Source organism: Elaeis guineensis, chromosome 2 (genome assembly GCF_000442705.2).
Source record: "Elaeis guineensis isolate ETL-2024a chromosome 2, EG11, whole genome shotgun sequence".
NCBI lineage: Eukaryota > Viridiplantae > Streptophyta > Magnoliopsida > Arecales > Arecaceae > Elaeis > Elaeis guineensis.
In genome coordinates, this window is record NC_025994.2 from 102,560,811 (window position 1) to 102,574,722 (window position 13,912).

The window sequence follows — 13,912 nt, forward strand, 5'->3', positions numbered from 1 at the left end:
ACCTCTCCCAATCTCCTCACTGTACCATCATGTGTCCTCCAGCTGACTATCCTAATACCTCTGATCTCACAGCTTGATCCATCCGACAGATAAACAGTATCCTCGCTGCTCTTCAGAGAGTCAAACTGCTCCTCTCTACAACATATATGATAGGTACATGCAGAATCTAAAATTCACTGCTGGAAAAAAGTAGATACCTCGTCAGATATCTCCAAGATATCTTCCTTTGAATCGCTACTAGCCGTCATTACAGTAGCCATCGTCCGATCCCTGAGTTGAGGGTAATCTCTGGCTAAATACCCCAACTCGTCACACTGGTAACACCTGGTCTTACTTAAGTCCCTCCTAGACTTGGACCAGCCTCGTCGCGATCTCTTATTGCTCTGTTTACCGCCTCCTACTTCTTCAAAAACCACCAAAGCTGAGCTACCGCCACTTGAGCTCGAAGTCAGATTCTCCCTCTTGAGAACCTCATTCTGGAGTATCACTGCGGTGACCTCATCTATCTTGATGGTGCTCTTTTCCACTAGAAGAGCAGTCACCAAGGACTCATACGAAGGGAGAAGCGATGCTAGCAAAATCAGTGCCCTGATCTTCCCTCAACGTTCTCACCAATACTGAGGAGGTCAGTGAGGATCTTCTGGAAGTGGCTGAGATACTCCTGCATACTCTGTCTCTCAGTCATCCGCAGCTGATAGAACTACCTCCAGAGGAAAAGAGTATTGGTGAGAAATTTTGCCATGTACAACTCCTCGAGCTTCGACCACAGCACCATCGGAAAAGTCTCGCTAAGCACAAAGATCACCACCTCATCCGCTAGATACATACGGATAGTACTCACCGTCTGCATTTGGAGCCGCCTCCAATCCTGCACTTTTATAGTGGTCGTCTTCTCTTTGCATATGAGAGCATCGATCCACCCTGGCTGGATGAGCACGTCCTTCACCCTTGCCTGCCACAAGAAAAAATTGCTCTTTCCATCAAACTTGTTGATCTCCATCTTGATTGATCATGTCTTCTCCATCTTCAATCTTGCTCACCACCGCTGCAATCTGCATCTTTGTACCACCTCACTCTGATATCACTTGTTGATGAATGTCTGGTCAGGACACCGCCTCTCAGGATCTTTTCGATATCGTGCAATGTAGTAGGAAAAAAAAAATAAAACAGAAAATAATCAAATACGTAGATCAGCCAAAAAAGGGCTCGCCTCCACGGGGCATGCAAACTTCACTATGAGAAAAAAAATTATTACAAAAGGAGATCTCACCCTCAACCCTCGTATACTCAATTTCTCCCTCACAGGAAGTTCTCCCTCATAAAAGCTCTCTCTCTAGGAAGGCCCCCCTAAACCCCTAAAGCGACTGCTGTTCGCTGTGGTCAGGAGTCTTGCTCCTGCTCCTCTCAGTACAGCATCTGCTCTCTCTCACTGGTTCGGATTTCTTGGGTCTTTGGCCTGACGAAACTGCGTCCGACCACGTCCCACCCCTTTCTGTCCATGATCAGGGCCTTTTTAAAGGCTTAAAACCTAAAAACATCATGAAAAGGAGTCTCACAGCACCCCAAAATCATCCTAGAACCGTCAGATCTCGACCGGCAGCTCCCAGAGCCGTCAGATCACAATCGATCCACAAAACAGTCCCATAGACCACGAAAATCACACGAAAAATACCTCGCGGTCCATGGTGGACCGCAAGAAATCGAGGGGAAATGCCCCCTCGGTCCACGGATCGGGCCATGCACCGCCCGATCCACGGTGGATCGAGCTATGGGCTCCCAAGCGCGGGCTCGCATGGGCTTGGGCCGAGTGCGCGCTCGGGCTTGGGGCGCGCCCGCCGCTGGGCCATGCCCTGCATGCTGTCGTGCCTGGGCAGCGCACTGCTGCACACGGCCACATCGCCGCCGCTTCGCCGGCCAGCCGCTGATCGCCGACGGTCCTCCATCGCTCCGGACTTCGTGCCAACTTCTCACGTGCGTATCTTCTCCGTTCGAACTCCGTTTGAGGTGATCTTGGACTCGTTGGACTCTATTTTTCATCGCGGACCTCGCTATAGGCTCAATATAGATCGAATCTCGAGACATCAAATCTTAACATGCCATGTCGGATGGTCGGGGGACTGAGAAGGAGAGAGGGAGAAGGTGGAAGTGGTAGGAAAGAAACTAAGGAGGGGAACAGGGGACAAGAGATCAGAATAGGAGTGGGCCAAGCTGCTCCCTTGGTTTGTTCTTGGGTCGGAAAGCGGTCTATGAGACCGGACTTGATCGGGCGGTCTTAGCCCTCAATTGGAGTGGTTGATTTGCGTGATTGCATCTAGCAACCAAACCAACCAAATAGCAAAATCCATTCCACCGCTAATTTTTTTGGATCGATTTGAGCCGAATTTTTTCAAATTCAGTCTGATTTTGGTTTAAAAATTTTTGAAATCAAAAAAATATGATTCTATTTTAATTTAAATTTTCAAAAAAATGCATCCTACTAACATGTTGCAGAAAGGCAAGGAAAATATCTTGCCAACTTATTCAACAGAATGGGGGTAAAGCCCACCGTACGTGCCAAAGGAATTTCTCCGGAGATCCTTGTGCATACTGGCACCTAGGAAGCATGGCATTGTGGGGCGCTACGAGGTAACAAGGCATTGGTTGTTCCAAGCCAGAGAAAGCTAATAAATGTTTTGATAATAGAATTTCCTTACATGTACAAATGGTGGACAAGCACGTACCTTCTTTTGTCAAATGTTTTTAATTGACTCAAGCAATGTATCCAGACATCCTGAAGGCGAACAATGTATGTGAACGTGGAATTTAAATAATGTATGTTCTACTGCATTGATCCGACCAACTGAAACCTATGCATATGTTCCTGAAACTACTGATGAATTATTATGTCATTCCCCTTGAAGCAAGTAGCTACCAAGTGAAGGTTTAGGTTAAGATCAGAATCCTGCCCGGGCAAGACCCGGCATGGTTTGTTTTATATAACACCAACTCAATTATAGCACCGTGTGTGCTTAGGTAGCCAAAACTGCAACTCAAACTCATTCCTACATCAACAACTCCAACTTTTTTTTTTTAAAAAAAAGACATATTTAAATCATAGCATTTTTTTTTTTGAAAAAGAATATTTGTTGACATGCATGTTAATCTTGTTATTTTATGCAGAATTTTTTGCTCGAAAATGTAATGGCTAGGACAGATTTATTGAAAATCAGTATGCCGATTTTATCATGAACAAAGTGTCCATATTGCTTTGTGAGATATTGTTTAGATTAGTTGTTTCAGAAAATAAAGATTTTGTGCAGGATTCAAACCCAACAGAAGTTCTTTCTGGTAAGCTTCTCAGGAGCTAGTTCTCTACCATGCATCCATGCAGCCCCTAGAAGATAGAATTTGTTTTCTAAAACCTTCTTTTTCTTTTTCTATCAAAAAAAAAAAAAACCTTCTTTTTCTTCCACTTTACAGGACGCAAAGGACCTTTTAAAAGCTGGTTTTATTAGCTGGCGAACAGGTTCTATGCGGCAACGAACTGGCCACCAATCCCGTAGTTGGCGGGGACAACTCCAGGATTCGTTAACTTCATGTCTTGGATTCACTGAACTGGAAGCTACGTGGCGCAATTCTACTCACGGAAGCACGTTGTCATGCATACTGACAGCTCGGTGTTTCTTCATGTTTACTGATTGTTGCTACCTTTTTAGCTTTGCCATTTGATATTTTCCATCTGCAAACTATACTATCATTTTTTAGGCCATTGAAGAGGTCGTTTCTCATAGAAATGATGCCCATTGCTCATCTCGCCAGATTTGACATTAATTAAACCACCGAGAAGATCTCTCTCCGTCGTTAATTTAAGAGTATCATGATCCAATTCCAAACAGGTGTCCCAGTCATACGTTCTTTCTGCATTCGTACTGAACTAAATTGTTGTCCTTTGTGATTGTATTTGGTAGTTCTGATGATGACTCTTGAGCAAGATTTTGGCCCAGTAAGAATTGGAAAAGCTTTTTTTCTTTTCAAAAAAAAAAAAAATGAAGGCTTCTTTAAATTTTAATCCATGGGAATTAAAGTTCTTAAGATAATTTTGGCATTGTAGAAATCTCAGTTCCATGTATCGGTCTATATGACCCAGTTTCGATTTTTGCTGACTCGACAATATCTATAGTGCTTAGTGCTTATTCCTCCTTTTTTTTTGACGGATGTTAATAAACGCAAAAGCAGGACAGCAGACTGATAATGTTGTGGGGAGATGCAACATTCATGAGAGTTGTTAACATCAAGAAAAGTTGTGGGACGGAAACTCTAGGACCGCAGTATCTTAGTCGGCGCTTTCTATATCAGTGGATGCCAGCTTGGCTTGCAGAGAAATGGGGGCCGGATATCCCATGGGTAGAAGTCGGGATCCCCAATGGTACGTACATATTTTGCTTTGCAAAGAAGGGTATATGCTTGGATGGATGATATATAGCTCATCTTGGAAATGGATCGCTGTTGCTCGTTTATCAACTTGCTACATTTGGCACATCAGATATGTAGATGATAGATGGGCAATGTATCCCCCATTCATACATATACTGATCATAGAAACAAAACATGCATCATGAAACATCCAAACTCTAGCTAATGGCATATGATAAAGACTAGCATCAATTGGGACGCTAGGTAACCCTGTCAAAAGAGTTCGGATTATATTTTTTATGCGAAAGAATAATTGATCTTCTTTGCGGTGCCAATCATTGAATTGTATCCTGCATGGATCTTGAAGCATTCTAAATTCTTCATTTATCTATTTATGCAAATTTTGAAATGATTAATATATGACTTAAAAGTAAATTCATACAAAAAGAAGATGAATCTTTTTTCTCTCGTGAAAGATACATTCCTGTCAAAATTTTATGAAATTCTAATTGCATACGGAGCAAAGTTGGTAAAAATTTGCTGATTTATATGAAGTAGACGGGGGTCTTAAGAAATTTAGGAAACCATGTATCTATATACAGTTTTCCCACAACATATTGTACGTACCAATTATACCAGGGAATTTCTGGATTTGATACTTTAACTGCGGAGTACCACGCACGAAGGTTAGGTTGGCATGCATGCCCTCGCCTTTTGCTTTCATGCAAAAGGAAAATATGCGGGTTGGTGGCCCAATCTCCCAAATAATGTGACCGAGCGAAAAAGCGAAAAGCCGGTTGAATCCAGCAGGGAGGATTTTAGGGAACGGGCTGTTCACTATTGGGTGCTGCGCCCTTTTTTTCTCCCCATTGGACTCGGGCCTTTCTTAAGCTCTTTCCTTTCTCACCCCTCCCAACCGAACGTAGACAAGAAATCTTATGATAACCTTTTCCCCTCTAATCTTTTAACATTTTCTCTTCTTTTCTCACTTCTTAAGATCTGTATACTTGTTCTTCTATGTGGCGTGATCAGCCCTAGAGCTGCAGTTGCTTCTCTATTTTTATTCCTTCGTTTCCTTCTCTACCGAACGTAGAATGAGATGACATTCCTGACAAAAATCAAAACTTCAAAATAATAGGAAGGAAAGACAAGGATGGCGACCATGAAGCTGGGCTCCAAGGCTGAAATCTTCCGTCTGGAAGGACAAACGTGGTACGTTTTTCCATATCCATTCTCCTCTGCTTACTACTAATAATAAAAGTTCACACTCTTTGAATACGGTATTTTTCTTTTGGTGAAAAAAGAGCCAGAGGTAAGCCTAAAAAACCAAATTTTTTATACAGTACTTCAGATGTGCATTTCTTTTACGATGAGATACCTTCAATTTTAATTTTTTTTTGGTTTTTTTTTCTAAAATTATGGTCACATCTCAGTATGAATGCATGCTACATTGTGAGGTTAGAAGGGCGTCCTCCTAGCGGCATTTTTGCCACAGGGAAGATTTGGGGTGTTTTTGAACCAATGTTTCACGTCATCCGACAGAAGCCTGGAGAATTAAGGGAATGGAGAGTCCTCTGAAGATTTCCAAGGAGGATTAGAGGATAAACAGAAATCGAACCAATGTTCTGACCAGTTTCGACAAACATTGAATTGACTCTCTCGAGTTCATGAACAAAACGTTACCAAAATAGCATCTCAAGCATACACGGGAATTGTGACATTTGAAATGCGAGGCTCATAGTTGTGTGGTTCATATGCTTGTCCAGTCAAAGTGGACAAAGCTATGAAATCGAACTAGTGTTGATGTTATACAACATATTATCTTTCCTTCCATACTTCCGAAACATGTTGCCATCTGGTCTTCGCAGCGTGATGTGCCTCGTAATTAAAAGTGCTTGTGGTATTACCTTGGTATAAGTCATCAAGGTGCTCTCTGAAATAGTCTAGAGGATATCAATAATTCTCCAGACAAAGATATCCAGAGGTTTGTCCCAAGAAAGAAGTGAATTGGTTTGGATTAAACCAAAGGCTGAGAAGAAATATTATGTGCATGTCTAATAGTGTGCATAGTGCACACTGCATGCTCCCCAGTCCACATGTTTAATTGTGCAAGTAGTGGTTATCATGAGATTTGAGAGATGATCACATATAAACAATTTTCCAACACCAGAAGGATCCTGTTGGATGATCAATATGTTTGGATGTTGTCAATGTTCTGCCCTGTGGAGGGAACCTCTGATTCAAGGACTGGATTGATGCAAAGCTATTTATCGAACATGAAGAAACATGATGTCCTAAACTATCCTGATAAGTAACCAAGTTAATTGTTATCATATTCTTAGCTTCAATCAGCATGAAAGAAATCAGATTTCTTAGTTTCATGGTTTATGGTTATGGTCCTTGTGAATTCATCCTCACATTGGAGTACTGTTTGTCCTTGCAGGAAATGTACAAATGAGCTTGTAAGTGATGTTGTCGTCGAAGTAGGAGAAATGTCCTTTCATCTCCACAAGGTTTGCTTCTTTGCTTTTCAAACTGCCTTCATATAATGCTTAGCCGTTTCCATTTTCCTACCTATGCAAGTATCGCTGATAGCAGTACAATTACCAAAAGGGGCATGATTTCAAGGAAACTTTGAGTATGGAAAGATCTAGTTTTTACATGTAAGATGGATATGACGAGCTAGTTATTAGCTATCATATCATAATCATCTAGCCTTTTCCCAACTGTTTGGGGCTCACTTTCTGAATCCTTATTTGCCAAGTATTCCTATCAATGATCACCTCTATTACTATTCTGTTTCTCTAAATCCTTTCTCACAACCTCCATTCATATTAATTTAGGTCTTTCTCTTCTTTTCTTATAGGTGCCTCCTCATATCTTTGCTGTACATATCCAAATCATTTGACTCGATTTTCTGTAACTTTATCCTTAATTTATGCGACTCTTGCAGCTCCTCTGATATATTCATTTCTTAGTCTATCCTTTCTAGTTTTGCCATACATCCAACTCAACATTCTCATTTTTCGCTAGTTAATCGCTATAGTGGAAAAATTCTTATCAGTAACTTAGACTGAATACCAGCAAAGGACATACTATTTCAATGAAGACCATAACCAAAAATCTTCCAAATTTTCGTGTATTATCAACATATGTCATTACATATCCATAAATTTGTAATAGCTTTTCTAGCTTTTTGCGGTCTAAAATCATTTTTAGAGTCCATCTTGCAGAACATCATAAACTCTCATGCATATTTAAAAGAATTGATCTGTTCTTTCAGAATTTTATAAAAGATTTTGATGCAATGACATTTCAACTGAGAGGTATCGATTTCTATATAACAGATGGAGATTGCAAATACATAAGCTACACAGATCCAACTTTTGTATCTCATAAAGTTCCTCTATTTTATTAATTCTCTATTTTTTGTATGTGGGGAGGTGGTGCAAGTTCTGCTTTGTTAGAAAGTGCAACTATTTCTTCTTAAGGAAAAATGATCGAAAGCAATCTCATTATAGCTATCATATGCTCAATCTGCATTATATGGAGTCTTTTCATCCTCAAATGAGAACTAGTTATCTCCTTTAAAATTCTTTGGCAGTATATTCATACCTTGTCATGATGTCTATTATTCAACCAGACTATTGCACTTAGAAATGGCCCTTCGTAAAACATTACATGATGTTGTTGTGATTTATCAGCATGCAGATGCTTGTAGGTTTTAAGTGGTAATATATTATGATTTGATTAGCTTGTCAAATTGGAAAAAGAAAATTGCTGCAGGAGGCTTCATTTAGTTCATTATATATGCGTGACCATAAATGTGCCATGGCACATATCAGTGTGTAAAGAACCTGACTTGATAAAGTCTAAAGTAAAGATATACAATTTGTTTTTAATACACTCATCATTTTTGCAAAAAGCGATATAAACTAACAATCTGTTTGCTATCTTTTCTCGATGAATTGTTTGTGTCTATAACAAGCATAATATTTTTCATGAATTCTTGCAGTTCCCATTGATTAATAGGAGTGGGCTACTGCAAAAAATGATTAGTGAATTTCATGGTGAGGATGGAAAAGCCTGTGTTCTGCAGCTTCATGACATTCCTGGTGGTGCCAAGGCTTTTGAGCTTGTAGCAAAATTTTGCTATGATGTAAAGATAGAGCTGCATGCTCTCAATGTGGTCTGTCTGCGCTGCGCTGCTGAGTACCTACTCATGACCGAAGATTATGTAGGTGGAAATCTTATTCTACAGACAGAGCACTTCCTTGATGAAGTCTTTAATGGTTGGAAAGATACAATCAAAGCTCTGGAATCATGCGAGAGTGTTCTTTCCCATGCAGAAGAGCTTCACATCGTCTCAAGATGCCTCAACTCACTGGCATCTAAAGCTTGTGCTGATCCAAATCATTTTGGTTGGTCTGTGGTTGGATGCACTTCCATGAAGAGCCCAGGAAGCAGTTCTTTGTGGAATGGAATAGTTGCTGAAGAGACCCCAAGATCCACTGGTACCAATTGGTGGTATGAGGATGCTTCTTTCCTGAGTCTTCCGCTATTCAAGAGGCTTATCTTGGCTGTGGAAGCTAAAGGCATGAAACCAGATAATGTTGCCAGAGCGCTCATGTTTTATGCAAGGAGGTTCCTTCCATGCCTGAGAAGGAACTCAAGCTTCCGTGATGGCACAACCCGTATAACTCCAGTTGCATCAGTTTCATCACCATCAGAAAGCGATCAGAGGGTCTTCCTTGAAGAGATCATTGGATTGCTGCCCATGAAAAAGGGTGTTACTTCAACAAAGTTTCTGCTCAGCATGCTTCGTACTGCAATGATCTTACATGCAAGTCCTTTGTGCAGGGAAAATCTGGAGAAAAGAATAGGAGCCCAGTTGGATGAAGCTGCATTGGAAGACCTTTTAATACCAAATGTGGGCTACTCAGTTGAAACTATCTATGACATTGATTGTGTCCAGCGAATCCTTGATCACTTCATGTTGATGGACCAATCAATGCTTGCAACTTCTCCTAGCATTTTGAATGAGGGACAATTGATGGCCTCATCCCCTTCATTGACACCAATGACCATTGTAGCAAAACTTGTTGATGGTTATCTTGCCGAAGTTGCACCAGATGTTAATTTGAAGCTGCCCAAGTTCCAGTCACTGGCAGCTGCCATTCCTGATTATGCCAGACCTTTAGATGATGGGATATATCGTGCTATTGATACATATCTTAAGGTGATAATTCTTTATAACCAATTTAAACTTTTACATTCTTCTACTGGAGACTTTATCATTTTTCAGTTCACATGCACTCTTGCACGCCACACACACTTGCATGTATGTTCGTGTGGTTGCATATATACACATACAGACTTCGTAGGAAGAACATGAACATTGTGTTCTTTGACCTCCCAGTAAATTGTCATCCGTTTTCTCTAATGCACATCCATCTTCCTGGCAAACCAGATCATGACCATCAGGGGTGTCAATTAGTGCGGTTGGTAAAAGTCTTTGGAGGTTGGCACCAAAGAATTGGGTTCATTTCCAGGCCTCACCTTGATTTGGCCAGGATTTCTCACATCCTAGTTCTCAAAAAAATAAAAACGTGTCACGGCTATTGAAAACTTGATTACTCTCCTATTTGATTCTTGGAATTTGTTTGTAGCTGGAAAAGACATGCTATTTTTATAGTTAGTATATTGGTTAGAAAATGAAAGTCCTTTGGCATTGTTTAAGGTGCAAATGAAGATTAACAGATGATATATGTCCTAGTTTTCTTCAATTGAAAGGAAGTCTTTTTTATCTGTTAATGTAAGTTTAAAATCATGCCGGAAATCTGGTTTCTGAACTGTGCGAGACTAGCTTTTATGATGAAGTTGAGCTTTGATGTGGCCCGATGGACCCAGCCAAGCCCTTTGATAAATCCCCTGAACTAGCAATCAATCTCATTGAACAAGCATACCTTTTCTTTGTTTTTTTTTTTACCCTTACAATTGATAAGAGTCACTCTGCATGGTATATGATTACCATCTTTTTTGGTTTTGTATGCATGTAGTCCCACCCAGGGCTCACAGAGTCCGAACGCGAGCAGCTCTGCCAGCTCATGAACTGCCAGAAGCTCTCCTTGGAGGCCTGCACCCATGCAGCCCAGAATGAAAGACTACCCCTTCGGGTGGTCGTTCAAGTTCTCTTCTTCGAGCAGCTTCGTCTACGAACCTCGGTTGCCGGCTGGTTCTTCGTCTCCGACAACATGGAGAACTCCCACGCCCCTCATGGGAATACCATGCTCCCAGAGAACAATGATGGAACAATGCAGGCCGAAATCATGCAGGACCAAAAGGAGAATGACCATAAAGTGGGTGTTGAGGATATGAGGCTGCGAGTTTCAGAGCTTGAGAAGGAGTGTCTAAGCATGAAGCAGGAAATTGAGAAGCTTGGGAAGCCAAAAAGTGGATGGAACATTTTCTCCAAGAAGTTTGGATTTGGATTGAAGTCACAACCCACATTGCATGCCAAATAAGTCCCTATGATTACAGCTGGTCATAGAGATAAAAAATTGATGTGTTCTCTTTCTAGGGACTTCTTATATATCTTTGTTGATTTTACTCTAGCTAGATAGCTAGCGATTGTCGATAACGTTCATTGTAACTAAGGCTAGGAAGACAGGTTGTAATTTATTGTGTTGTTGATCAAGTTTTGTGGTCTGGATTTTAATAAGATGTTAGAGAGGATCATGGCATCCCAATGCGTTTAGATTCTATTGTTACATCCCCAGCTTCCCATGCATCAAACAAGAAGATGCTCCTTGCATTGCAGTAGAAGATATGAAGAACTTTGGATAAGATAAAGAATTCCGATATTGGAAAGGGGAGGCTCGATCTCTTTATGCATATATATATATATATGTATCATTTTCTTTTACATCTAACAGCGACTGAATTAACTAACAAAATTTCGCAAAACTAGAAACCGAAATAAATAGCTGGATCTTTCTTAAGGAACCGAGCAAAAAGTATTCTTGTCTCTTTGCAAGCTAGGAAGAGCCACTTGGAGTGACAGGATGAGCGGTTCCCCCTCCCCATCTTTCCAGCGAGAGATTGGCGTTAGGAAGAGGCCCGGGTGAGTCGGGGGACGGGAGCCCGGGCGAACAAAGCGGCGACGGAGTGGGCCAGCCCCACCGCGATGGCCACCTTCACCTGCCCCCGCTTCGGAATCGGACGGCTCGATAGAGTCCGACTCCTCCTCCCGATCACACCCCGCCTCCCCGCTGCTGGTCCCGCCATCTCTTTCTCTCTCTCTCTCTCTCTCTCTCCCCCCGAATGCTGGATGAGTCGTGTGAGTTAGAGACGAGCGAGGGGCAAGCTATATAAAGTGATGGAGTTACCAAAATGCTCGCCATTCGTCTAAAAACTACGACTATGCCATCCATATCAATTTTTTGTGAGCTTGTCTGTGTTCCTATTGAATATTTTCTTTCTTTCCTCTTTTTTTTTTTTTTTCCTTTTCCGAACGTACAACTATTCAGTAGTACAGCAAGAGGAAGCTCAGAGCCGTTGCACTCATGGTGCATTGCCGTTGCGTCTTCCATGCCGCACTTATCTTATAAAACATTTAACATAATAATCATTATATCTGCGTTTCGGTTGCAGGAAGGACATTCTTTTTTTTTTTTTTTCTTAAAAGTAATTTGCAGCTATTACTAGTTGCTTAAACGGAAGTATTTACTGTTTAGGAAAAAGAAGAAGAAGAAGAAGAAGAAGCAAATTACATTGTATATAAATATTTTATAATAAAAAATTATAAATTTATCGTTACATGAGATATTATTTTCCAGGATGGAAGTAGGTTCAGTGCTTAAACGGACTAGCAATGATGGGAGGTTAGAGACGGGGAGCAGATGATAAGCCATGGCCATATCTCATGCATCTCCTACGCCTTAGGACTTAGGAGTGAGACATGCTACCAACACCGATGACAATCAAATATAAACAACCAGAATTTTTCCTATAATATGTGGGGAAAAAGCAGCATAAAAGAGTCAATGAAACCTTGATTTTTGAATTAGTTGCCTGTAATTAATCCCAGGTGCACGAAATGGAACATAGCGTATGAGGGCTTCGGATGCCAAGCTTCCGGGGACGCACAGCGCCTGCCACCCTCTCACGGACAAGGTCCTACGGGATAAGGCAAACCATGTGGTGCGAGTGAGTACGACAATAACACAGACGAGCCTTACAGTGAGGGAATCTCAAAGCGTAGAGGAGGCACAGGGATCCAAGGGTCCGTATAAGACCGCCGCAAGTGGCGATTCGATCTGGCCCGTTTTTATCGTTCATATTCGTGGCAAACCGAAAAAAATGTGCGGCGTTGGATGCGCGCATCGCTTCCGTGGATACAACCGCTTAAGGGCATTTTAGTCGGCAGGATCGAGGGTTCTTAACTGTCATAACACGCATGGAGAGCTTGACAGACACGTGTCGTGTTACCAAATTCGCGCGGTACCCTCTCCACTTTACAGCGCCTGATTGGTGTGTGACCGAGATAGCGAGAGGCCTCAGCATCGACCAGGTAGCGTACCATCACAGCAGACAGCCGAAGTGCAGGCCCGTTTCTGTGGTATCGCGCATATCCAGAAGCATACACACGCAAAAGAAAAGAAACATAAATAAAGAAAATGACGTAATGGCCGTCGGAGAAACTGAAAGGCTATTTTTCCAACAACATTCCCGGCTAACGAACTATTTATTCAGATTGAGCATTAGAGAATGAGTGAACTGTTTTAATGGTAACGATTTGAGAGTTGATGCAATCTGCTGATGATCATTGAAAATGTTGGTCATGCAAGCAGAAGACTTTGATGGTGGGTTTTCAAAGTTGTGAGTTTATCACCTTATTATTATTGCCATTGTACTCTGAGGTCATGCTAAGATTGATAAGATCAAGATGAGATCGATCTTATCCCAACATGCGGCATGGACTCAAAGATGTAGCGGTTATAATTCTTTAATTAGCAAATGGACCTGCAACAAAGTTCTTTTATTGAAATTTTTCAGCAGAGAGCCCCCCAGCACTCGAGTAATTCAGGATTCGAAGAATAGCAGAAAAGGGAAAGAAGGAGAGAATGAGAGCTAAGAAGCCCCTACCGATCCGATAAGAGTAAGATGCTGTTACTGAGGACATACATCAACCATACAACAAGAATTCTCATCATGCCTAAATGCACAATAATAGCTACTCATGTTGACTCATTGTTATTATCGTTTTAAAGGTATGATTATGACCGAGAACACATAACCATCAATGATATTCTTAGAACAAGATCATCTTTTCAGTTTATCCATACGCGAGATAATACGATCAGATATACTGAAATTGCTCAATTGATTACCACTGAGATCAAACAAAAATATCCCCCATATCAATAATCATGATACAAAAAGAAGTCTATGGTACGAACAAAACATTTCTCCACGTCGTCTCTCAGCAGTGCTCGGTAAACATGGTAGCTTCGAAACC

At 41.3% G+C, this 13,912-nt stretch overlaps 1 protein-coding gene across 1 annotated transcript; it reads left to right on the plus strand.

Annotated features, from left to right (window-relative positions):
• Positions 1-5,266: 5,266 nt before the first annotated feature.
• Positions 5,267-11,159, plus strand: LOC105032513 (BTB/POZ domain-containing protein At5g03250). Its single transcript, XM_010906974.4, has 4 exons — positions 5,267-5,604; positions 6,836-6,905; positions 8,408-9,631; positions 10,452-11,159. Exons 1-4 carry the CDS (start codon positions 5,546-5,548, stop codon positions 10,914-10,916), a joined length of 1,818 nt encoding a protein of 605 aa, XP_010905276.1. The 5' UTR covers positions 5,267-5,545; the 3' UTR covers positions 10,917-11,159.
• Positions 11,160-13,912: the final 2,753 nt, after the last annotated feature.

Excerpts from the sequence above, each read along its gene's own strand:
- LOC105032513 (XM_010906974.4), top strand. The coding sequence starts at position 5,546 with ATGGCGACCATGAAGCTGGGCTCCAAGGCTGAAATCTTCCGTCTGGAA. Across the intron at positions 6,906-8,407 it reads TGTCCTTTCATCTCCACAAG|TTCCCATTGATTAATAGGAG; the intron begins GTTTGCTTCTTT and ends GAATTCTTGCAG. Across the intron at positions 9,632-10,451 it reads CTATTGATACATATCTTAAG|TCCCACCCAGGGCTCACAGA; the intron begins GTGATAATTCTT and ends GTATGCATGTAG.